At 37.2% G+C, this 25,341-nt stretch overlaps 2 protein-coding genes and 1 long non-coding RNA gene across 9 annotated transcripts in view; 1 reads left to right on the top strand and 2 right to left on the bottom strand.

The window, feature by feature from the left end:
- usp24 (ubiquitin specific peptidase 24) overlaps positions 1-25,341 on the top strand; it is a 746,345-nt gene that overhangs the window by 127,197 nt on the left and 593,807 nt on the right. For 4 of the 5 annotated variants that reach the window (XM_073934053.1, XM_002665668.8, XM_009294572.5 and 1 more), the window contains 12 exons: positions 911-1,118; positions 3,521-3,610; positions 5,728-5,830; positions 5,913-6,034; positions 7,087-7,200; positions 7,416-7,481; positions 7,563-7,629; positions 7,732-7,810; positions 10,614-10,689; positions 10,779-10,865; positions 12,392-12,502; positions 12,585-13,149. The exons of the other annotated variant lie outside the window; for it this stretch is intronic. In XM_073934053.1, coding sequence (XP_073790154.1) covers positions 911-1,118; positions 3,521-3,610; positions 5,728-5,830; positions 5,913-6,034; positions 7,087-7,200; positions 7,416-7,481; positions 7,563-7,629; positions 7,732-7,810; positions 10,614-10,689; positions 10,779-10,865; positions 12,392-12,502; positions 12,585-12,647 — 1,186 coding nt within the window. In that variant the 3' untranslated portion in view covers positions 12,648-13,149. Of the gene's footprint in view, positions 1-910; positions 1,119-3,520; positions 3,611-5,727; positions 5,831-5,912; positions 6,035-7,086; positions 7,201-7,415; positions 7,482-7,562; positions 7,630-7,731; positions 7,811-10,613; positions 10,690-10,778; positions 10,866-12,391; positions 12,503-12,584; positions 13,150-25,341 lie in introns of those variants that run through there. 5 annotated transcript variants of the gene reach the window in all.
- Positions 14,329-21,944, bottom strand: LOC141379531 (uncharacterized). The gene is made up of 2 exons (XR_012396341.1): positions 20,695-21,944; positions 14,329-18,149 (listed from the first exon to the last, which is right to left on the bottom strand). It is a non-coding gene; the product is annotated as an uncharacterized lncRNA (long non-coding RNA).
- pcsk9 (proprotein convertase subtilisin/kexin type 9) overlaps positions 22,019-25,341 on the bottom strand; it is a 36,074-nt gene continuing 32,751 nt past the window's right edge. For all 3 annotated transcript variants that reach the window (XM_073934057.1, XM_003200677.7, XM_073934056.1), the window contains one exon: positions 22,019-23,192. In XM_073934057.1, coding sequence (XP_073790158.1) covers positions 23,004-23,192 — 189 coding nt within the window. In that variant the 3' untranslated portion in view covers positions 22,019-23,003. The remainder of the gene's footprint in view (positions 23,193-25,341) is intronic.

Below are 25,341 nucleotides of genomic sequence, written 5' to 3'. Positions count from 1 at the left end.
TGAGTGTAGGCTTGTGCTCATGATCATATAAGAGAATAACAACAGCACATGTGTGAACTATGGCCACAGCTGCTTTCTGTCAGTCTGAATGCTGGTGTCTGTGCAGGGATGTTGATGTGTGGAGTATGTAAGTGTGAATAAGAGATGCCTGGCATGTCTAGAGGTGTTCTGGGGGAATGCGGTGGGGCTGCTCTGCTACACAATTGGTGGGTTGGTATCGGATGGTAGAGCTGCCCCAATCACACCACACTTCAGCCATAGCCAGGGAATGTTCCACAGTGTTTTATGATCCAGTTCTGACAGATTTCCAGCAAAACAAGCAATCATTTCCTTTATCAGTAGAGACCTGGAGCTGTAATTTTGCAAACACTTTTTCCTTGGAAGCAGCAATGGAGCTGGCGCTGCAGGAAGAGTTTCCACAGACCTCCCAATCAGCTCACATGTGTCGACATCCTAGCACATACTCATCCAGAATCTAGAAAACCAGTTTGGATTCTTCTCTACTGCTGTTTTACACACATAAGAGTAAAGAAAATTAATTTTTCAAAATTACTTTACTTTTTTCCAATCATTGTTCTTGAGACAAAGAGCAAATAGTCTACATAACATATATATATATATATATATATATATATATATATATATATATATATATATATATATATATATATATATATATATATATATATATATATATGCGCGTCACAGGCTGTCATTGTTCAATTGGCCCGACACTATTTAATTGGATGAACATTTTTTTTTAGTTTTATGCCTTACTCAGAATATAAACTACATATAAACCCTTTTAGATCATTTACTTTAATCATTACTATTTCAAAAAAAGTTTCTTAAGACACTGACCTACTGCATATTTAACATTTTTAATAAACCATGTGTTGTTTCTCTGCAGGATCTGCCTGTTGGAGTGCAGTGTGCGAGAGGTGCGTGTTGTAGTGGCCACTATCCTGGAGAAGACCTTAGAGAGTGCTCTCTACTTCCAGGATGCTGGTTTGGACTGTCTGCTGGACATGCTCCTGTCTCTGCTGGATAAAGATGTCCCGGACAACTGCAAGAACTGCTCTCAGTACTTTAGCCTCTTTAGCAACTTTGCTCAGAGGGTGAGAATTATTGTTATTTATGAAAATGTACAAGAAGCTAAAAGAAGCTTCGCTAACATTTTAAAATAAGGCTCAATTAGTTAAATTATTTATTAATATGAACAAACAATTAGTATTACTTTTATTATGGTATGTTATTTAAGTTAGTTCATGTTAACTGCATTAATTAATGTTAACAAGCATAACTTTAGATTTTAATAATGGATTAGGTGATGTTGAACTATGATTAATAAATGCTTTACGAGATTATTCATACTTATTGTTAGTAAATACATTAACTAATGAACTATTATTCCAAATATTGTTCTGAATTGATTTATTAACTTAATAAAAAATTGGGTGAAAGGAATGTTTTTCCTTATTAAAAAGATTCATTAGCGTTAATGATAATAAAGAAACTTTTTGTTTGGAATATAACAAAAATACATTTGCTTCAAACTGTATTCAATAATTATGTAATTATTACGTTTTAGTCCGTTCTTAAGATGAATACAGAATGCCAGACACAGGTTATTATGAAAGTAAAATATCACAGAAAACATTTCATTTTAATTCAGTTCAAAATACACCTAATACACTTGGCAAAAAGATTTTGTAAGCTTAATCTTCACGTCAGGCTGTATTATGTTTATTATATCATTTAAGACTTTCTTTGTCCATTGATGATTTATAGCTGAGGCTTAGCAGGGACTTTATTTATTTTATTTTATTTTATTTATTTTCAAACATGTGCTTCTAAATATATTTAGCAGTTTTTAAACATTTCTTTTTTTTTTTTTTCAAGTGTGAGTGAAACAATCGCACTGTTTATCCCTGCTGTGCCGCATTTATGTAAATGATCAAAGGCTCTTGATGCCACAGGTAAGAGGTGGCCAAACAAACTAAGGCCCCGTTTACCCTTATACATATTAGTTTTAAAATGGCGTTTTAGAATGAAAACAATCTGCGTCCAAACTAGCGCTTGACTCAGCTTGTCTGAACAACTCTCCGTCTACACCAAACCACTGAAAACGCACATCATGTGAACACACACACACACACACCCTGCAATGCGCTGCAGCCTATCTAGCCAGATGTGAGCTGTGCTCGTCGGACTGTTAATCATGACTGTTCACCGCTGGATCTAATCTCACTATATTTGTTAAACGTGATACTTAATTCATTTTGTTGTCTAAATCTAACGACATATTCCCTGACTTTGGTCTTTTGAATCTATTACTTGTTCTCAGGTAATATGTTTTGGCTGAGCGCAAAGATAAGTTGATAATTAATGTAACCACGTACATTCTGTATATTTTCTGATTGTTTGCCTTTATTTCCTATAAAGTATAAACTTATTGTACGTTATACTTTTTTTAATGGCCATTATTGATTATTAAAACTGATATTTAGCAAAAGAGAGGGTATGTTTGTATTTTCAATGAAAATAAAAGGAGGCAGTTCTGTTATAGACTCCATTTTGTTATAAATATGCATACAGTGAAGATGACGCTCATATATGCAGCACAACGCCTCAGCATTTCTGCTGTCTGTTAAGTTCTTAATAACAAAATGAAAATAGCAGTTCCTTATGTCATGTTTTCATTTTATTGTTAAGATAGTGAAAGAACATACGTATCCAGGATGATGTGAATAAGGTTATAAAGTACACTGTTCCCTTTGAAGATTTACATAACGTGTCCTCGGGAGTTTGTTTTTTATATCAAACTTGCAAAGTCTGAACTTACAAGGAGAGGATGCAGGACTAAACTGTGTATAGGCTACTTAATATTGAGGAAAAGAGCCAGTCAGAGAGGCGAATGTCTGCAGCCCCGCCTTCGTTTTCATATGTCTCTGTTTTCTCCCATCCACACTGAGATGGAGCAGCAGCATTTTAGAATGAAAACAGCCTCTCCAGCATTTCCAAAATGCTCCGTTTTCTGAGCTCAAACTTCGGCAGAGAGTTGACAGATGGCGTAACCGGAGCAAAACTTATGCGTTTTAAAACAAAGACGTATTAAGCCTGGTTTATACTTCTGTGTCAAGTGACGTGTGTAACCCACGGCGCATGGAACGCGCGTAGCTGTGCATTTATACTTCTGCGTGCTGTCTCTGTTGGCCTGCATTAACACTTCCAAAACGCTTTCCATCAGGAGCTCCACACTTGTAAACAATCACTCCATTGGGCTCGCGCGGCTCTCGGTCCCGCCCAGACTCGACAGCGCTACCAAGCCGACCAATCACAGAGCTTGCGCTACACGTCGTTGCCATGTGTAGTTACATTTTTTGAAAATTGCGCGACGGCCACGGCGTAGGGCTATGCAGCAGCGCCGTAGCATACGCATGCGCTTGAACCAGAAGTATAAATCAGCCTTTAGTGTAAACTGGGCCTAAAATGATCCACTGTTGTTGGTGTGTTTCAGGGCTGTGGGCCTTGTCAGCTGCTTCTCAAACATTCAGCTTATCGCCGCATGCTCGTCTTCCTCCTGGGACCCAACCGGCAAAACAACCAGGTATTGTAGACATCCTCTGTTAGCACTGACCAAGCTTACCACAGCTTGTGAATATTTTATATATATTATTAAATATTACATATTATCTCTATTTACTCATTCAAAATGAACAAAATTACTTTTGTAGCTCATTGATTTTCTTTAGATACACTTTTAAAGCCTATGCGAAGATATTTCACGTTTTGCTGTGTAGCAAAGTTCAAGTTTAGCATCATGTGAATGTGTGAGATTAATAGATCAAAACATGGGCTTCCAGTACTGAAAAGTTCATTTTAGCAATGTCGCATCATCATGTATTATCCCCCTCTTATCACAGCACCATCTCAACAAGTTTCACTTGCTCAATATCTAGTGTGACATAGTGTAATTGGTCAAAATGTGTCAGTGATGGGACGATAACTGATTTCAAGGTTTACAGCATTTGGAAAAGTCAAGGTTTTAAAACTGCAAACATTTTCTGCGATACTGTTCCTATGGTATGTGTATTTTTTTTTTTTTTTTTGCAACAGTGTCTTCAGCAGAAAATGATCCTCCAAATCAAAAGCTACTGGTCAGCTCACAATTCAGCAAATATTTGACAAAATAAATAGCTTCTGCGCCATGCATGCTATAGACCTGGGGCCTCATGTATAAAGACTTGCGATGAAATAATACTAAAACAATCTGATTTTTCTACTGCGTACGCACATTTATAGATTTGTCCATACGCAGTAAAAAAATGCAGATGTATGAAAGACTCCGTACAATTCTCTTTGTACATCTGAATTAACGTAAAACTGAGCACACGTGTATGAGCGCAAAACCCCTCCCTGTCTCCTCCCCTGTATAAATACGGTAATGACTTTGTCAAAACCAAACGAAAAAGCAATGGCAAAAGCAAGCAAGAAAAGAAACCTCACAGAATGTGAATTGGAGGTGCTCCTATCAGAGGTAGACCGGAGAAAAACTGTTATTTGCAAGTTTGTCCTCCGGAATTAATAACAAAAGAAAAAAAAAAGTGGGAGAGTTTAGCTGACTCTGTTAACGCAGTGGGGTCTGAACATCGCAATGTGAGTGAATTAAAAAAGAAATGGTCCGATGTAAAGGTGCAGCTTTTGAGGAGAGAGTTGCCTCAATTGAAGGCAACACTTTACTCTCTAGAGTAGTATCCGTGTCTGTGGGAGACTCAGATGTATTAAAGGAACACTTTGTTAGGGCAGTATAGCAACACCCCTTCACTCTTAAGGCAGCGCCACCGGCCTTTCAGCTGCCCAAATGCCCACTCTACAACTCTGCGCTCTTGGTCAGTTTGTGGGTTGTTGAGGGGGGTTAACAGCCACGTCTTTAATGGATAACCGCAGTCTCCTGATATGCAGTTAAATAATTACGCTCAATTAAAAAAAAAAAAAAAAACATAGCTGAAATAATATCTTTAAGTACATCACTCTCCAAGAAGTTACCCATCGCACACCCTGCCACCTTGTAGCCTTCGGATTTTACCATTGACAATGTCCTCTAATAAGGCCAATACTGCCATTGCCATAGACTTGTATACATTTGCAAGTGCTTTTATATGTTCTAAATCACATAATTGGTAAAAAAATAATTCAATTAACCCATTTTATCAATTATAAATTAATAGCAGTGTTTTACACGTGTTAGTGTGATACTTTTTAGTGTGCAATTTAACATTATTGCCTCTTCAAGTCGCCAATGGAAATAAAACAAACACACACAAGAAATACACGTATGCCAGACATGAAGTTGGCATAGACCAACGCACATTCTCTCGTTAATTTCATTGTTAGTAAATCCAAACGTGAGCGTGAAACCTGGCATACGCAAAGTTAATGTGCGTATGCAGCGTTGATACATAAGGCCCCTGAAAAGTGCTGTGGCTTAATAACATCCAAAGAAAAGAAAGATATCCAAAGATGCCTTTTCAAGTTGTATATGTCATTGTCAATACCGTGAAATTGTGACATTTTGTTTCCAAGGCTATCATAATCAGAATCTTATACCGACTCATGTCTAGTTCATACATGTCTAAACAAACCAAACTAAGGGAGAAAATGGATCAAAACAGCAACGCAAGCACAACTGATCTAAATAGTATTTTGCTAATATTGTGTTTCCAGCATCGGCGCTGGAGTTCAGCCCAGGCTCGAGAGTTCCTGCATCTCCACAACACTCTGGCCCTCATGGTGCTTCACACTGACCTCACATCTCAGAGGACGGAAGGTAAAAGCACCTTTCTGGAAACCAAAACTACTAATGATGGCATAAATATGTAATGAAAACTACTGTTCTACTGTGTGTTCAGCTCAAGGAGTGTTCAAGCAGGCCTCATCAGGTCTGGTGGCTCCGTCTTCAGTCCTCATGCCTCTCCATCCAGACATCAACACTCTGCTCTTTAAGGCTGATGGACAGGCATATCTGATGGAGGTAACTGTCTCTCTTTCTATGGCCCTATTTACACTTCCTATTAGGGTTGATTGGATCACAATGATATGATGGAAACGTTGTACACACATGACGCTGAGATACTTCACTTGTGACCACTTTTCTGATAACAGAAAGTCTATGGGTAGACTGTATGGTTCTCTTGCTATTTAAATCAAATCAAGTTCATCTTTATATCGATATTGTATTTTATACAATGCAGATTGTGTCAAAGCCAATTTACATAAATAAATAAAAAATATTTAACCATTTAAAGAGGTTTCATACAGTGCAGTTCAAAATATCCCATTTAAAACGTTGATATACTCATATAAATTTGATATACTCATATAAATTTAAATCAAGATTCATACATCAATTGTAATGTTTCCATTGATGTATGTTTTGTTAGAATAGGACACTTATCTGCCAAGATTCTATTTTTTTAATCACATTTAAAGTTGACAAAATGACGTGCCTAGCAATACATTTTACTAATTTATTTATATATAAATATATGTGGATGTTTATTATATTATTAATTATTAATATTATATTATCACTTAATTATTATTACTGTTTTTTATTTGTATAAATCAATAGGTAGTTTCTATGGAATGTTTTTTATGGATTGCTAAGAATACATTTCCGGTGTTTAGTACATTGCTTGTCAGTCTTGAAAATAAAAATAGGTGCTGAAAAAAATGCTGAAAAGTCCTTGATTTTTATTAAGATGTGCTTTTATGAACCCTGTCCATATATTTTAATGAATTTAGTAACCAGAATGGGAATCCATAGAATTATACGGTACAAAAGCCAAACAGATATAAAAACTAATATAGAGGTATCACTAGTATTATTTTTCATATCACTTGTGTGAGATTCAGAGATTTTATTAAGGTTTTTATAAATCCACACAATTATTTTTAAAGCGTATAAACACATTCTTCTAATCACACTTAACAAAAAACATTTTAAAAACATTTTAATATGAGGTTTAAACAGGACCTATCTGAATGTATCACACACTGCTGACCGAGGCGCTTGTTTTTTAGGTGATGTTTGCCATGCGCGAGTTGTCCGGCCCTTTGTCCTTTCTCATCGAGATGATCACCTACAGCTCCTTCTGTAATGAACCTTTCTCACTTGGAGTCCTGCAGTTACTCAAGGTCGGTACACTGACTATTTGAAATGTACAGTATATAAATAAATCTTTCATTTTATGTACAGTTTATCATTTATTGGAAGCTAAAAATACCATATGCACATACTTCAATAAATGTACAGATAAACAAATACAAGCAATCTTAGCCTGCCTCTAGTTTTTTACAAATGCAAATGAACCTGCAACAATCCTTCTTATAATATGCTCTTGCAATCGTAGAATCATCTGGAAACAGCTCCTCCTCATGAACTAAAGAACGTCTTTCAGATGCTGCTGGAAATCCTGGTAAGTGACGTCTGTGTGCAGTTTTGAATATTGTTTTTGAGTATACTATAATAATGTAACACTTTACTTTAATCTTTTCAGATGTTAGAAGATCCCCTGCAGTCTCAGAGACTCAAATTTGCTTTTGAATCTGAAAAAGGTCTTCTGGGTAAGGATCGGATCACTTGGTTGTTTCATTTTAGGATTTATAGGATTAGTTTGTTTTTTTTTTTTTTTTTTTTACTAACATGGTATTTTAATTTATTCACAGCTTTGATGCATCAGAGCAACAATGTGGACAGCAGTCGCTGCTACCAGTGTGTGAAGTTCCTTGTCACACTGGCACAAAAGTAAGTGTGGAATTCTAGGATGGGCTTGGAGTTGATATCCGAAAGATTCTTTGATTCTAAACTGGTTGGAATCGACTCCATCAATAGTAATCAACTGCTCTTTAAGAGGCTTTTAAAATAAAACGGAAGTAATTAATAATTTGACTTCAAATTATTCAAGACATTTCCCCAGACAGCATCTTTAAGACAGTTCACTTCAATGAACAAGTTCAAATAACCATTTCAGTGGTTCATTAATACCTTCTTATAATTTTTATCACCTAATTAGGGCATGTCATGCTAAAACATGGCTAGTTATTACCAGATATGTATAGTAACAAAGTAAAACTACTTCACTACTGTACTTAAGTACTAAAAGGCTGTATCTGTACTCCCAGTATTACCCAGGAGTATTGTTTTTTTTTTTTTTTTCCTACTTACACTTTTACTTCAGTACATATTTTCTATGAGTTTAATACTTTTACTCCGATAGGTTTTTATGTGCTGCATCGTTACTAGGGGTGTCAAAGTTATTGATATCTGTTCAGTAATAGATCATAACCAGTTATTACGTACTGACGTCATATATCTCCTATGCGCGATGTGGCAGTGGTATACTATGGCGAAGGAGGCGAGGGCGAGTAAATAACGCTCTTACTACTTAAAAAGATAATTTTGCACAGTTCAACTACTTTTGTCCGCTGGACAGTCTTTCATTGACAATGAAGGCAGCACAGCACATTAACCGCTATTTCACTTCTACGGAGAAATGCTGTAAAACTCCATCTCTGCCTCTGTCTCCTTTTGGACTTTTGACCCGCTGGCCTGTTTGTGAGGTAACTGTTACTCTCCTCTTGGCTGTTAAAGCGTTATTTGTGATCCAGACACAAGCGTGCCTGACGTGAGTTTTCTTCACGGTGTCTATTATGCATTAGCTGTGATAACCGCATATTATGCGCATATAAAGACTGTAACCACGGCTGTTCTTCCTGTCATCGGTGAACAGCGATTTAATTTCTAAAGCTGATCAAAACCCTTTCTGTTGAGTAGGTGAAAACAATAACCAGTTATAGGGGTGTAAGACCACGCTTGTCAGCGCTCAAAAAGCAGGCGGGATTATAATCTTTACATAAGTTTTTTGCTATAAATGCTTCTGCTGTCTTCTGTGCATGAATTGAAGTTTTGTTTGATACATTTAGAAAGTGCTTTCTTTGAGCGGGTCAAATTAAGGGGACAGTTCCTATATCTTACTGCTGTATTAAAGAACAAAATTGTATTACAAATTAGATATAAATATAAATATATTAATAAATTTTAATAAAAAAAAAAAAAAATATATATATATATATATATATATATATATATATATATATATATATATATTGTGTTGTGAAGAAAAAATCTAATTATGTATAGAAAGCATCGTCGATGCATCGAGATATTAAATTGAACAGAATCGATGATAATCGTAATTGAACCGAACCATGAGACCAGTGCAGATTCACATCCCTACTCATTACAATTGTAGACCTTTTACCTGGCTGCTGCATAGAGGGCGCAATAGTGACCAGCATCTTGCTGTAGAATGTTTAGAACTTCTGTTTACAGCATTTACATCCGGTAATTTGCGTTCTGATAATGGGTTTCAATAGCATTTTGAGTGGATTACAGAGTGTTTTTGTGACACACAACTTTGAAAGGAGTGTGTTAAAGCTGTTATGATCTGTCAGATCTGTGGTTTAACCGCGAGAGAAAACAGTATTGTAAGCCATGTTTCTTTTCATTCTGCTTAATCATGTTCCCCCAAAAAGATATGTAAAATAAATAAAACAATATGATGTCTATTGACTGCTTTCTTTAATACCTTACACAATACTTGAACTTTTACTTTCAGTACTTTGGTAAATTCTAAAATAAACTACTTGCAATACTTAAGTACAGGAAATGTTAAATACTTTAGTACTTCCACTTAACTATGGTGCTTAAAGGGCACTTCAACTTTTATTGAAGTCACTTTTTGGATAGAGCTCTTGTACTTTTACTTAAGTCTGGGTCTCTAGTACTTTATGCATCTCTGGTTATTGCCGTTTGTTTATAGTGTTTGTTTTCATTTATGTTATACTGAATATTGCATAACAAACAACTGACTGTAATATTGGTAACCTAGTAATCAATAACACACAAGGCAAGCCCAATAAAGACAGCTCATTGGTCATGTTGGTGTAATGTGTATATATATATATATATATATATATATATATATATATATATATATATATATATATATATATATATATATATATATATATATATATATATATATATAATGTACAGTTTCTTCAGCAAATGCATTTCAATCTCACATTATTCACATTTGTTTTTCCAACACCAGCTCAAATGAATGTAGAGACTGTTTTGCGAAAAAAAAATTTTGACCGAGTTTCAGGCATTCCCTTCTCATGCGATATGATTTTGGGTTAATTAATAATTAATAAATGTTTTGATCTCCACTCTGAATGCTTAAAAAAAAGATAACGGATGAATGAGGGTTTTTACATTTTCTTTTGTTTTAATTTATTAAATGCTGAAAGTCTGATTGACACTTGTATTTTGATGTTGTAATTTGATGAATCTATTTTAGCATTGTTTGTTTACTGTTTGAATCTGAACAAACAATATCTAATTTCTTATGCTTCTATTTAGGTTAGTTTAATTATGCTATGATAGTCTGATAAACGAAGCATTCTTTGATATATTGTGATTGATAAACTGCGATGAATGTTTCTGTCTGCTGTGCACTTACGAGTCTCCGTATGTTTGTTAGATGTTCTCCAGCTAAGGATTATTTTAAGGAGCTCTCAGGACACTGGAGTTGGGCAGTGCAGTGGCTTCAGAAGAAGGCAAGAGAAAACACACACATACGCACACAAAACTTCAGTTGGTGTTTGTTTTGAAATAACATTTATTATTTGATCCTCTCCTCTTTCAGATGTCTGAGCACTACTGGACTCCTCAGAGTAACGTATCGAATGAGACGTCCACAGCTAAAACCTTCCAGCGCACTATTTCAGCACAGGTACAGCACTTGCTCTCTGATTGGTCAACAAGAGGAATCATACGCCATTTACATGATCTCATTACATTATTCAAAACCAATATGTGTCACATGTTAAGCTAGTAATTTCTTGATGTCTTGCAAATTGATCTGTGTACAATGATAATATTTGACAATAACGACAATGTGAAAAAAGATTGTGAAATTGTTGCAAATTTATTAAAAATAAAAAAACAGAAAAATCAAATGTAAAACAGTATTCACAGCCTTTGCTCAATACTCTGTTGATGCACCTTTGTCACCAATTACAGCTTCAAGTCTTTTTGAAAATGATGCCTCAAGCTTGGCACATATGTCTTTAGGAATTTTTGCAGATTTCTCTTTGTAGTATCTCTCAAACTCTTATCAGGTTGCATTGGAAGCGACAGTGTACTGCCATTTTCAGATCTCTCCGGAGATGTTCAATAGGATTTAGGTCTGGGCTCTGGCTGGGCCACTCAAGGACGTTCACTGAGTTGTTGTGAAGATACTACATTGATATTTTGGTGGTGTGCTTAGGGTCAGTTTTCTGCTGGAAGATTACCGGTGTCTGCCGGGTCTTAACATTTAAAAATAAATTTCAAAAGCTTAACTTTAGGCCTTAAAAAGTCTTAAATTCTTTCCCAGAGATGGGTTGCGGCTGGAAGGGCATCCGCTGCGTATAAAAACTTGCTGAATAAGTTAACCCTTATAGTAGTAACCCTCGATTAATAAACGGTCTAAGCCAACAAGAAAATGAATGAATGAAGTCTTAAATTCACTGAAATTTTGTCTTGTACATATTAAATAACTGTAAACAGGTCTTAATTTTCCTATGTCCATGTAAAGCTACCTAACAATCCAATCACCAACAATCCATATAGAACTTTTAACAAAACCCTATTTATAACTCTTTTTACAATATGCTTTAATTATTGTCTGGAATCATATTAGTTTAAAAGTTCTCTGTGTATTTATAGTCCATATATGGTGAGGACACTGACCTGGACAGACTGCTGTGCATGTATTTAGTTTATTATAGTTTTTAAAGATATTCTTTATTGAAAAACGGTATGTATACAACAACGTTGATTGTTTTGACAATTTATTTAAAAGAAATAGCTAATTATAATATAATACTTTGGTATTACTTTATTTTGATGGTCCATTTAAGTATTATTAGACTGTCTGCTTAATGCCTGCTGATGCTGCTCCTTCAACAGACATTTAACTGACTATACGAAACTTTGCAAGTACATGTCCACTTACACTAACCCTAAACCCAACCTAAAAGTCTACCTATAATCTACTAAGAATTAGTTGCATGTAACTTAAATTTAGCAAAGGGACAATCAAAATAAAGTGTGACCAATATATATATTTTTTCTGAATAAGTCTAAAATTTTATTCATAAATGGTCTTAAAAAGGTCTTAAAAGTCTTAAATTTGACTTTGTGAAACCTGCAGAAACCCTGGTCATGTATATGAAGTCCAAAATTAATCTGTGTGTTTATGTTTGTGTTGTTTAGGACACGCTAGCCTATGCCACAGCTTTACTAAATGAGAAGGATCAGTCCGGCAGCAGTAATGGATCTGACGGCAGTCCAGCCAATGAGAACTCAGACCGAAGCCTCAGACAGGTAGAGTTCAGTCCATCGTCAAAAAAAAAACAAAAACATTATTAAATAACTTCCATAACTACAGTGTTTCTCTTTCTCTCAGGGATCCGAATCCCCAATGATGCTGGGTGACTCTCGGAGTGATCTAGAAGACGTGGACCCATAACCGCAGCCGTTTGTATGCAACAAAACAACACAAAAATGCTCCCTCCGACAGATAAAAAAAAATGTTGTGGCTCTACAGAGACAATCAGAAAACTGCATTTGATCATGTATAGGACCGAAAGCAGTCAAAGGGCCCGTCGGAGCACTCGCTCGCTCTTCAGGACGCGTCGTGGAAGACGTGAATGAAAAGCGTTATTTTTTTTTTTTTTTCTACTGGTGGTAAAAACTGGCTGGATGAAATTGAGTTGTTCAGTTATTTCGTCAAACTCGACGAGTTCTGTCAGACGAATGGGACTTAATAAAAACAAAGGCTCTCGTTTTCCTTGAGGTTTTTACGCAGGAAACTACTGCTCCACAGTGCCAGACGGGGGCGTTTTAAAAAGAAATCCGAAATCAGCGTGTATTTGCCAATGTAATTACGTAGATACTGTTCATGAGAAATGTAAAGATGTGTTCCATACGTGTAATTTCAAATGTAAAATAATATTTTTAAGAATCCTTTACTGATTTTTCTTTATTATTTTCATTTTTCTGGATCTGTCTTAGAGGTGCCTCAAGTCTATTCAAAAAAAAAAAAAAAAAAAAAAACAGAAAACGAATGAGAGAGGAACGTGCCAGGTCTCTGAGAGTCGAATAATCACACCATTTTGTTTATTTGTTTTTTTTCTCAACTTCTCTTCTTTCTCGCTGGCGTTTTTTAAATGCACTTTATATTGGAGTTCAGTTCGTGACAAATTCATCACGTGGAGACAATTGGGACAGAAATGTCCCTCGCTGCTCTCTGTCCATCCTTCATATTCTCCGCTGGGCAACAGAAGACACAAGCTGTTTCACGCAAAACCAAGACAAACTTTACAGCGGAAGACATATGCAAGACCCACAATCCAACAAGCTTATCTTCCTGAGAAACTGCCTTTCTTGCTCTTTCTGTTTGTCCATTTTAATTTTGTCTTGTCACACTCTGGTGTGAAGGTCAAGGAGACACTTTTTCAGGGTTGATTTTTGCCAAATTCTCCATTTTTCGTTGTTGTCGTTTGTTTGCCTGCATCTTTTCCGTTCAGTCTGCCTTATGAATCGGAAGACGGGGCGAGGATGGGGCAGAAATGGGGGGTGAAGGGGAAGGGAAAAGAGATAGAGCTTGTTTAGAGGGACGAGACGGGGTGTTTAGTAAAGTGCCTTTACTCGACTCCTCCCCAAAACACTGCTCGCCTCCTCGCCTTTACACAAAGCAGTCGTGCTTTACAAATGCCTGAAGCCACTCAACATGTACACACACACATACACATGAGGACACCGGTGGGAGTCCGCAGGGTCATTCAGCTGCTCATTTTGTATTTAGTCTAGAATATTTAGCTGACGTTTTGATGCTTCAGTGTTTACAGCAGAAGGACCTCAACACCACCTCACGCAGTTGTTTGCTGATGAGTAAATCGTAGCGCTGCTTTTTACCTCACGTTCACACATGCTCTTGTTGTCGGACATGTTTTTAAGTCGCTGCGCTTTGTATGTTTGTTTTGTGAGAGACTCTTTTACTGGATGAGAATGGCCTGAACTGGCCGGAGCTGAAACTATCTGGTCTTCCAACTGAGGAAAACAAAAGTCTTTAACCAGCCCGAGCGGGTGCTGATCTCCCATCCAGACTTGTCTGATCCAGTTGGATGGCTATGAGAAGCCAGCCACAATTTCATTGGTGATTGGGACCTTTAACTACTTTATTTGGTAACACTTTACAATAAGGTTCATTAGTTAATGCTTTTACTAACATGAACTAATCATGAATAACACTTTTTTAGCATTTATTAATCATAAGTGAACATTTACTAATGCATTATTAACATTCAAGTCCATGCTTGTTAACATTAGTTAATGCACCATGAGTTAACATGAACTAACAATGAACTACTGTATTTTCATTAACTAACGTTAAATAACATGAATAAATACTGTAGTTAATGTATTGTTCATTGTTTGTTCATGTTAGTAAATGCATTACTTAACATTAACTTATTGTAAAGTGTGACCCTTTATTTTACCTGGCTGAGAGAGCAGGTAAAGCCAGCACACCATGTTGGACCCATTTGCTGGTTTAAGAGTGGTTTAGGGCTATTTGAAAGAATGGTTAAGATGATAAACCAGCAGATCATCTTGAAATGGTTTAACTCTTTTATTTCAAAAGAGCCAGCATGATTTGCTGGTTTTAAGGGCTGTTAAACTCAAGAGCTGTCTACAGACTAAAACCAGCATACCAACTTTAACCAATTTGTTATTAATATTTATTATTTATAAAAGGACCAGTCTGGTTTATTGGTTTAAGATTGGTCAAGCTGATAGACCAGGTGTTCATCTTGGATTATTTAAATTTAATGTTTCCAGCAGGGTCTGATGATTCCAGGGTTGGTTTGTGCACTTAAACTCTATTTTGTGGTTTTCGAAAGATCTGGTATTTAATGATCTCCATTAAAAGATTGGTTGAACTGAGAAACCAGGTTCAACACAAGGAGATCATCTTACAACATTAGAACTTAGAACATTGTATTATTATGATCTTTTCTGTTTTTCAAAAGAGCCAGCTTTTTTTGCTGGTTTTGAGGGAGCTTTGAAATCTCAAACTTGAGAGTTCCACCTATCAAAACCAACTTACAAAACAAACTTTCTTCTTCTAACTGGACCAGAGTGGTTTGCTGGTTTCAATTGAGTTTTAGGCACTTTTGATTCAGTCAGGCTGATACACCATCTTGTACTAGTTACATATTTTTTTTCAGCAGGTTGGTCTAATTTATTGATTCAAAGGTTTGTTCACTTAACTCCATATTGATCAAACTAGTAAAGCAAGACCTGATAAAACCAACTTTTTTAACAGGTGACTGCTGCTGTTGGAGTTTTGACAAACTGGGAGATTAGAAAAGCAGAAAACAAACATAATTTGGCTTCTAATATTATTTATGAAAGGACCAGCCTGGGCTTCTGGTGAGTTCTGGTTTAGAGTAATTTGGGAAATTCAACCCTTATCTGTTCTGGCTGGAAGACTATGTAAAGCTGGCTCCTGAATGTTTCTCGTTTTCCTCATTTGACCAAGTGTTCCAAATTCTGTAGTACGGCACTGCGAAAAAGGGCGGGATTAAACAAGCTTATTAGACATTAAAAAAGCGAGCAATAGCTCCATGTTTTAAATTTCTGTCCAGAGAGGTCATGTTTTGATCCTCGATTTGTCTCACGCAGTCAAGTGATGCGATTTCGCAGGTCAGATTTCACCAAGCTTGAACTTTGCACCGCAGCGAACTGCGAAACTTAATGCATGACCCTGCGTGCGAATTCGCTTGCGTATGAATGGAAGTCTATGGGGAGAAAAGCCAAGTGTTACTGCAGCTTAAGAGTTTGATTAGCTAGTCCATGTGTGTCTGATTGGGGTTGGAACTAAACTTTGCAGGACACTGGCGCTCCAGGATCGAGTTTGGGCACCACTGATCTAAACTCTATAATGGTCAAACTGCTAAAACCAGCAAACAACTTAAGCTTGTTCAACTTTTTTTTTTTTTTTTCAACAGGTTGAGCTTGGGTGTGCTGGTTTTAGAGTCTCGTGTACTCTAAATCAGTGTTTTCCAGCCACATCCCTGGAGGACCACCAACACTGCATGTTTTGGATGTCTCCTTTGTCTGTCACACCCATTACAAGTCCTTCAGTCACTGCTAATGAGCTGATGATCTGAATAAGCTGTGTTTGGTTGAGGAGACATGAAAAATTTGCAGAGCTGGTGGTTCTCCCGGAATGTGGTTGACAAACACTGCTTTAAATTGTTAAATAAGGTTGCTTGGGCTGTAAATTTCTTGTTTGGTTATGCCAAAAATGCCCAGTTAAACCAGCATACCTTGTTAAACTGGTTTACATATATAACTTCAGCAGGACCAATCTGGTTGTTTGCTGCTTGTTGAAGTTTTTGACACATAACCTGGGAGACCAGTAAACCAGAATACAATCATCATTTGGTTTCTAAGTTCTAACAGGACCAGCCTGTATTGCTGGTTTTAAGTGACTTCTGGTTTAGATTGATTTGGGAAATTCAACTTTGAACTGTTCTGGCTGGAAGACTATGTAAAGCTGGCTCCTGAATATTTCTCGTTTTCCTCATTTGACCAAGTGTCCAATTTGTACTATATATTTTTTTAGCTGGTCGGTCTAATTCAAGAGGAGGTTTGTGCACTTAAACTCTCTAATGGTCAAACTGCGAAGGCATGTGTGCTCAAGTCTGTTCCTGGAGATCTACCTACCTACAGAGTTCGGCTCCAACCCTGATCAAACACACCTGAACCAATTAATCAGGACCTGAACAGCACTGGATAATTACAGGCATGCGCATTTGATAATGGTTGCAACTGAAATCAGCAGGAAGGTAGATCTCCAGGAACAGGGTTGAGCACCACTGTGCTAAAGCAAGACCTACTAAAACCAGCAACAACTTAAGCTTGTTTATTTAAGATAGTAATTTGGGAAATTCAGTTCTGAACTGTTCTGGCTGAAAGACTATTCTTGTTTTCCTCATTTGCTCGGGCTGGAAGACCAGGTAAATGCAGTTAAGGCTGGTTTATGAACTTTTTTTTTATCATCAGGGTCTCTGATTTTTATTTATTTTTTTCTGCTTTGTGTCGGCCTCTAACAGTCAGCGAAACACTGCAGTCCTCACAACTGCCTTTACTGTTAAATCCATGCTAATACACTGCTGGAGATGTGGTGTTTTAGAATTAGCGTTTTTTATTTTTAAAGTTTAAAAAAAAAAAAACGGCACATGGTGCAGATATGAGGGAGAATTCAATCAGATCAGTGCCTGGGTATCAGGCATCTTTCTTATTTTGCTGGAATATGCACATGCGCAACCATCAAACCAATTTCAGCTCAGCTGCTTTAACATTAGTTTTCAGAAACAAAGCTGGCGGAGTCACAGTTAAACTCTTCACTGAGGTACTGTAGGGTATACTTGAGTGACCAGGGTGTGATAAAACAATCATTGGTTCCTCTTCCCTTCAATCAATCTTTTTTTTTTTTTTTTTAACCTCCCCCACTCCTGTAGATGCTCGTACCCAACCACTCTGCAGATCTGTTACCAGGACAGGGTTGAAGATGCTTGGGTTTTTAATAACTAATGATTCTCCCATTCATTTCTGCTGAGAGTGTGTATGATGTGTAAAGGAATCTGTTAATGCATGTTTAAAAAAAAAAAACATTTTAATTTGTACATCAGAGTTTGACAATGAAAACATTTGATATAAAAATTGGAATGCACAACTTTTCACCAATCTTGTCACTTTGTACGTGTCAGTAAAATTACTCAGATGTCAACGTTTATATCAAATTTGTAATGTAAATATACTGGTTTACACATTAGCTACATTTCCATCCATCTGCGCATAAAAAAAACGATTGATAGAAACGCCAAGATACACATACATTTTGTAATTGCACATAACTGAGAGGACAAACTTTTTATCTGATAAAAAAGATGCACATAAACTACAATGCAGGGTCCCCGCGGGTGCTTAAAAAGTCTTAAAATGTCTTAAATAAAATTTTCGATTTTTAAGGTCTGAAAATGTCTTAAATTCTGTAATTTTCCATAAGGAGGTCTTAAATTTCATGTGGGATCTTAAATATCATGTCCGACTCGTCTTATGGCGGCAAATCAATGCCAATATAAATCGAGCGCAGCGGTGATGTTTGCGCGTGAGGAGAAGTGAACCGTGAGCAGATTACAGGTCTACACGCGAGAAAATTACAGCTCGCGAGCGCACAGGGGATCTTCACGCGCGCGCTCAACTGATCCAGCGCGAGAAAACAAGTCCCGCGCGTGCACATTATCATCTGTGCGCACGATGTACGCTCTCGCGAGCGAGGTCATGCCTACAGCGCGCGCGCGATCAGTTCTCTCCGCTCGCTCGCTGGTTCTTCTCTCTGCTCGCGAAACAGTTTAGATTTTTGTGAGTCCTAGGGCGGGACTTGGTTTTCTTGTTATCTCTAACGCTATTGGCTACTCTACCTTTCCAGAAGTTAGCCGGGATTGGACGCAGGTAAGCTAGTTTCCCCGTTAAATAAAATTATATAGGAAATCTTATCATAATGTCACAGTGTGAAACATAGACTTACTTTCTCAGTAATAATAGGTGGAGACTTACTTTCAATAATGAGATATTTTTTGTAATAATTAATCTCATAATAATACCTATTCTTACCATCATGACCAAGTCATATAATGACATATCAAAATAATGAGATATATTTCTGTAACAAACTTTATTACTTGGGAGAGAAAGAGAGAGTTATACCATGTGGCAAAAGATCTCTCCATTAAACAGAAATTGGGGAAAATATACATGGGCTATTAAATCAGGACGAATAATTCAGACTTTAGATGTGTTTTGAACCATTTGATGAAGTTTAGCACCTATATTTAAACTGAACTCAAACTAAACGTGTTCAAATTTATAAAAATCTTTTTTTTTCTAAGATTCATTGTCCTTGACTCATTTTCTATGAAGAACAAGTCAGAATAAATTGGATGGACAATAGTATACAAAATAGGCTATACATGCATGCAGTGCATAAAGTACAAAGGTTTATAGTAAATATATTGCCATTAGTCTGTTATTCCACTATACAGTTAAAGTCAGAATTATTAGCCCGCCTGAATTAATAGCCCCCTGTTTATTTTTATCCTAATTTTTATTTAACGGAGAGAAGATTTTTTTCAACACATTTCTAAACATTATAGTTTTAATAACTCATTTCTAATAACTGATTTATTTTATCTTTGCCATGATAACAGTAAATAATATTAGACTAGATATTCTTCAAGACACTTCTATACAGCTTAAAGTGACATTTAAAGGCTTAACTAGGTTAACTAGGCAGGGTAATTGGGCAAGTTATTGTATAACGATGGTTTGTTCTGTAGACTTTCGAAAAAAATAAATAGGTTAAAGAGGGTAATAATATGGACCTTAAAATGGGTTTTAAAAAATTAAAACAGCTTTTATTCTTGCCGAAATAAAACAAGAAAAAAGTGGGCTACTAATTTTGACTTCAACTGCATATGTGACCTTTAAGATGTGGGCCTGTCGTATAGAAAGTAGTATTTGTATGCCTCTGAAGTGGAATGATGTAATGGATAGTGAGTAAAGCCAAACGAAGATTGTAGAAATTAAATTGTTGCTCAATAGGTGGCGATAAAAACCCATCTGAATGTCTGTCACTGTATTTTTTATGTTTAATTGGGCTAATCATTTTTGATTGAAGTCTTTATATGCAGGTTATTCAATCATTAACTAAAAATGAGATTGAAAAATATATATAATATATATAGATATATATATTTTACACTGATCTATATTACAAACAATGTTAACAATTATCTATAAAGATAAATTAATTATAATTATCTATAAAGATCTAAAACGCAAATAAACTCTTCTGAAGACAATATTTCCTAGAAAGATCATCCCCAAGTGTAATAATGAGCACTGCTGTTGTGGTTAATAATGAAGTAAAATACAACAAACCAGACAAGTGCTGCACGGACAAATCAAATGGGTTCAGAAAGTCATGTTACAAGAATGCAAGTCATTATTTTGGATATTATTTGACTGTTTCTTGAGATTGAATCCTCATAAAGTTCATAAAGTTCTCAGAAAGTTTCTTATGATTATGACTTGCAAATTGTATATATATTTAACGGCATGATCTTTTAACTTGCGTCCAATCCCGGCTAACTTCCGGAAAGGCACAGTAGCCAATAGCGTTAGAGATAACAAGTAAACCAAGTCAACCAAGTAATCTGCTCACGGTTCACTTCTCCTCGCGCGCAAACATCACCGCTGCGCTCGATTTATATTGCCATTGATTTGCCGCCATAGATTTGCCGCCATACTTCACCACATCATTCTGTGTTCACACTGAACATTTTCCTGTTTTTTTTTTTAGGTAAAGTCTTAAATTTTCATTTTAGAGGACTTAAAAAGGTCTTAAAAGGTCTTAAATTTTCTGTTAAAAAATGTGCAGATACCCTGCAATGGAAAGAATTACTGGACAAATTTCAGTATGCACATTAAAAAAGGTCTTGTGATTTTGTTATAAGAGATCATGTGATGTTAAAACGTGTGTGACTGGGTAAACCAGCTGGCTGAACACATTGTAAACCATCTGAAATGTAAAACGTCTTAACCATTTCAGTATTGTTGATATTATATTATTACTGAATTAAGAGTGTCTGCACTCCGTGTCTGACATCTTAAAACGCCACCACGCATTCACTGTGTGTCAGGATTGTCTTCTGAGACACAAGTTATTAAATGAAGAAAAGATTCACGCAGCTTCTCTTACCGCAGCAAATTCAATTTTTACTGTTGAAATTTGGCGCCAGATAATCAGGAAGTAACTAGGGCCGTGCGATTAATAGAAATCAAATTGCATTTGCCATTTGAAACGTTACGATTAGCTAATCGCAAGAGGCTGCATTATGAAATATATTTGTATTATTTAATTTTCCCTGCCCAGAGTAAATGCATGACTGCAGTCTGTGTGTGATAGTCTTACTAGCAAATAAGGTGAGCACAATTGCATGATGACTGTCTTGCTAAAATGTTAACTGAATACATTGGCAGTGACACTCAATCTGGTTGCAAGCAACAGCAAAGCCCAATTTCCAAGTTGTTTCAGCCATTTTAGGTTGCTGAGTGTGTTGTATTTTTATAATTACTTTTTTTTTTCCTTTTTTTTTATGATAAGCTACACTGTCTAATTTGAGTCCAAATTGTTAACAGAAAAGTAAGGTCTTTTTATTTATGCTTTTTATGTGTTTAATTTCTGAATATTAAAAAATAAATTTGAATAAAAGGAACTGAAAATAACTTCAGTTCCTTGATTAACTAAAACTCACTGCATTTTAGCAGCAAGAAGCTACGACACAAATTATTGATTTGAAGCTTGACTACAAAAATTAAATCGCAAATCAAATCGAAATCGCAATATCTGTCAAAAATATCGAAATTAGATATTTTCCCTAAATCACACAGCCCTAGAAGTAACGATTTTGAGCGATTTAACTCGTTGGATGGAAACGCTGCTTTATTCGCACGTCTTTTTTGCGATAATCTAGTTTTGCGCATAAAGTTAATTCACATTTTTTAATGGAAACATAGCTATTGACCATGCATATAGTATATAGATTTTGATCAGTTCGTAAAGTTAAATACACACTATTGTTATCGTTTACAGATTTTTTTCTATGCATCACTATCATTCATATAAATTTTCTTCTGTCCTATTTTTACATCATTATTATTACCATTGCTGCCATCACATTAAGCTTAAAAAAACTAATATTTAGTAATGTTGTTAACGAAAATATTTTATTATTCATTTTGCAGGATATACATGATGTTTAATACAGCCAAAACAAAAAAATCCTGGTATCAGGCAGTGTGCTTATTTTATTCGCAAAAACAAAGTATTTTTTGAAGGGCCTGTTATATGTAGGATTCAGAAACTCTTGTTGTTAGCGACACCGGTGGCCGTAAAGTGAACTGCAGAAAGCAGCGTATTGCTGGTCATTTAATCCCAGAATACAAGTTTAGGTTCTTTGATTTGAAGTAAAACCATTTACCACTGTAAAGCAAATGCTAAGTACAGTTCAAATCAGAATGATTACACCCCCTTTGAATTGTTTCCCCTTTTTAAATATTTCCCAAATGATGTTTAACAGCAAATATATATTTTTTTATTTGTTTTATTTTGGTTAGAATAAAAGCAGTTTTAATTTTTTAAACACCATTTTAAGGTCAAAATTATTAGCCTCTTTAAGCTGTATATATTTTTTGATTGTCATCAGAACAGGCCATCATTATACAATGACTTGCCTAATTGATCTAGTTAAGCCTTTAAATGTCACTTTAAGCTGTATAGAAGTGTCGTGAAAATATCTAGTCAAATAGTATTTACTGTCATCATGACAAAGATAAAATAAATCAGTCATTAGAAATGAGTTATTAAAACTATTATTTACAGGGGGTCTAATTATTCAAACTTCAACTGTATATCGCATAAAACTTAGGCTTATAGGCTTTCATAGACTATAAAGTCAGGGAAGTGGTCTTTTTTTTTCTTATCACTACATAGAAATTCCTCAATGTATAGCCCCCTTTAAGTGGTTTTTCACCTTCTATGTAATGTCCAGATCAGTTATGGTTATATTCAGTATAAAACATTCTATAGTGGCAGAGCTGAGCTCTCCAGTATCCCACGTTTCAGTATCAAGTCCTTGATTACGTGTTTAGAAAAGAAAGAAAACATCTACTTAAGGCCTAATGGAGATCTTCAGTGATCCTGTGTCCCATGTAAAGGATGGTTTCTGCAGCAGGTTGCGATGGCGGCAGCGTCCTTATCTACTCCAGATGTACGAACTACACAGGTGTTTCCCATTGCAAACGCCCCGTGAATGACTGCATCTCGAGACAGAGCCTCACATGCCGTCAGTGTCCATGAGTCCTCACACGAAACCTCCACCTGAAAGAAATGAGAAAGTTAAAATTACTTGGATACATGATCCTAACACATTAATTTATTTAGCGCCACCACATAAGTGCATAGCATAATGAACTTCCATGATCTCATTCTTTTATAAGATTATTTATAAGTCAGCACATTGTCTCAGGTCTACTTTGGCAAACCTTTGTCAAGTACCACAATACATTGTTACATTTACAAATGTCTGTTAAAACTACTGTGCCAAAAAGAGGCCCTGTGTTAACAGTGTCTACAAGAAAGTAGACTTCTCTGGGCTCTGAGATATCTGGGATGGACTATCGCACTGTGGGACAGTGAACTGTAATCAAATGAATCAGTATTTCATGTATTTTTTGGGAGAAGTGGATGCTGTGTGCCCTGGACCTGAAGAAAATGATCATCCAGACTGTTGCCAGCAACAAGTTTAAAAGCCAGGGTCTGTCATGGTCAAGTGCCCTTGGCAAAGGTAACTTGCGCTTCTTCGATGCCAACATGACCAGCAGAGCTGTCTTCAGTCGGTAGGTTGCCTAAGTCTACCTTGCGTCTAAGAAATTCCAAAGATCGGGACGAGGGTGCCAGATGGTCCCCTGTCTCTGAGAGAGTAGGTTCCCTCTCAAAGAATCTGTCAGGGGAGGGTCATCGCATGGAGGGAGGGCTCTGACATCCAGGTCCGGTTGGGCCAGAGGGGCGCAACTAGCAAGACCTGCTCCTCATCCTCCCTGACCTTGCACAGTAACTGCGCGAGCAGGCTCACTGAGGGAAACGCATATTTGCGCATGCCCCAAGGTCAGCTGTGGGTCAGTTCATTCGTGCCAAGAGAGCCCTCGGTCAGGGAAAAAGACAAATGGCAATGTGCGTTTATGGGGGAAGCAAACAGATCGATTTGGGCTTTCCGAATCGCGCCCATATCAGCTGAACAAACTCGCGTTGGAGTCTCCATTCTCCGGGACGTAAAGGCTGCCGTCAGAGCGCGTCAGCTGCATGGTTGAGTTTGCCTGGAATGTGAATGGCACGCAGCAATATAAGCCGCAAATGACTTCAGAGGAGCAGACGGCGGGCGAGCTGAGACATGCGGCTAGAGTGAATACCCCCTATGAGGTTGATATACGCCACCACCACAGTGCTGTCCGTCCTGACCAGCACGTGCTGCTACTCCAGCACCGGAAAAAAAAACGGCGGTGAGCAAGGAACACTGCCAACAGCTCTAGGCGATTGATATGCCAATGCAACTGGGTTCCTGTCCACAGTCGTGCAGCTGCATTTCAGCAGCACACAGGCCCCGGCCCGTGTTGGAAGCATCTTTTGAAACAACAACATGACTAGACGCCTGTCCTAGAGGCACTCTGGCCTTTAGAAATGAGGGGTTGTTCCAAGGGCTGAGAGCACGGCGACACAGCGCAGTAACAGTGACTGTGTGTGCCTACATGCTTAAGACAGTGCTTAAGTGGTATAATATAGAGGAATCTGAGCGGCGTGACAGCGGCTGCGGATGCCATATGCCCCAGGAGCCTCTGAAATAATTTCAGTGGGACTACTATTTCGCTGTCGAACTCTCTCAGACAGTTCACTATTAGCTGAGCACGCTCTTCGGAGAGGCGCGCTGTCATGGTGACAGAGTCCGGCCTGAGAAATGAGATCCTCTGCATGGGGGCGAGTTTGCTCTTTTCTCGGTTGATCTGAAGCCCCAACAAGTGGAGGTGCCGGAGCACCTTGTCTCTGTGCATAATCAAGTGCTCCCGAGAGTGGGCTAAAATCAGCAGGTCGTTGAGATAAGCGAAGCCCGAAGGGGAAGAATGGAGACATGGAAGTACGCGTCCTCCAGGTCTATCGCTGCAAACCAATCCAGTGGACGAATGTACCGTAGAATGCTCTTCTGCGTGAGCATTCTGAACGGCAGCTTGTGCAGACAGCGGTTCAAAATGCGTAGATCTAGGATTGACCGTGACCCACCGCTCTTTTTGGGCACGATGAAGTACGGGCTGTACAAGTTAACCATCCTCCCAGCGCCTGTGAGCCACTGGTGAAATGCATAGAATCTGCGAGCTGGAAAGCATGGCGTCCCAGAATGGAAGAGTTCAGGCTGTCACGTCCGGGTAAGTGGAAAAGTGCTCTTTTATTGATGTTTGCGTAGCAGTGAAAAGTGACGTTG

Source organism: Danio rerio, chromosome 20, assembly GCF_049306965.1.
Source record: "Danio rerio strain Tuebingen ecotype United States chromosome 20, GRCz12tu, whole genome shotgun sequence".
NCBI classification, from domain to species: domain Eukaryota; kingdom Metazoa; phylum Chordata; class Actinopteri; order Cypriniformes; family Danionidae; genus Danio; species Danio rerio.
This window is presented reverse-complemented; position numbering and strand designations above follow the sequence as displayed.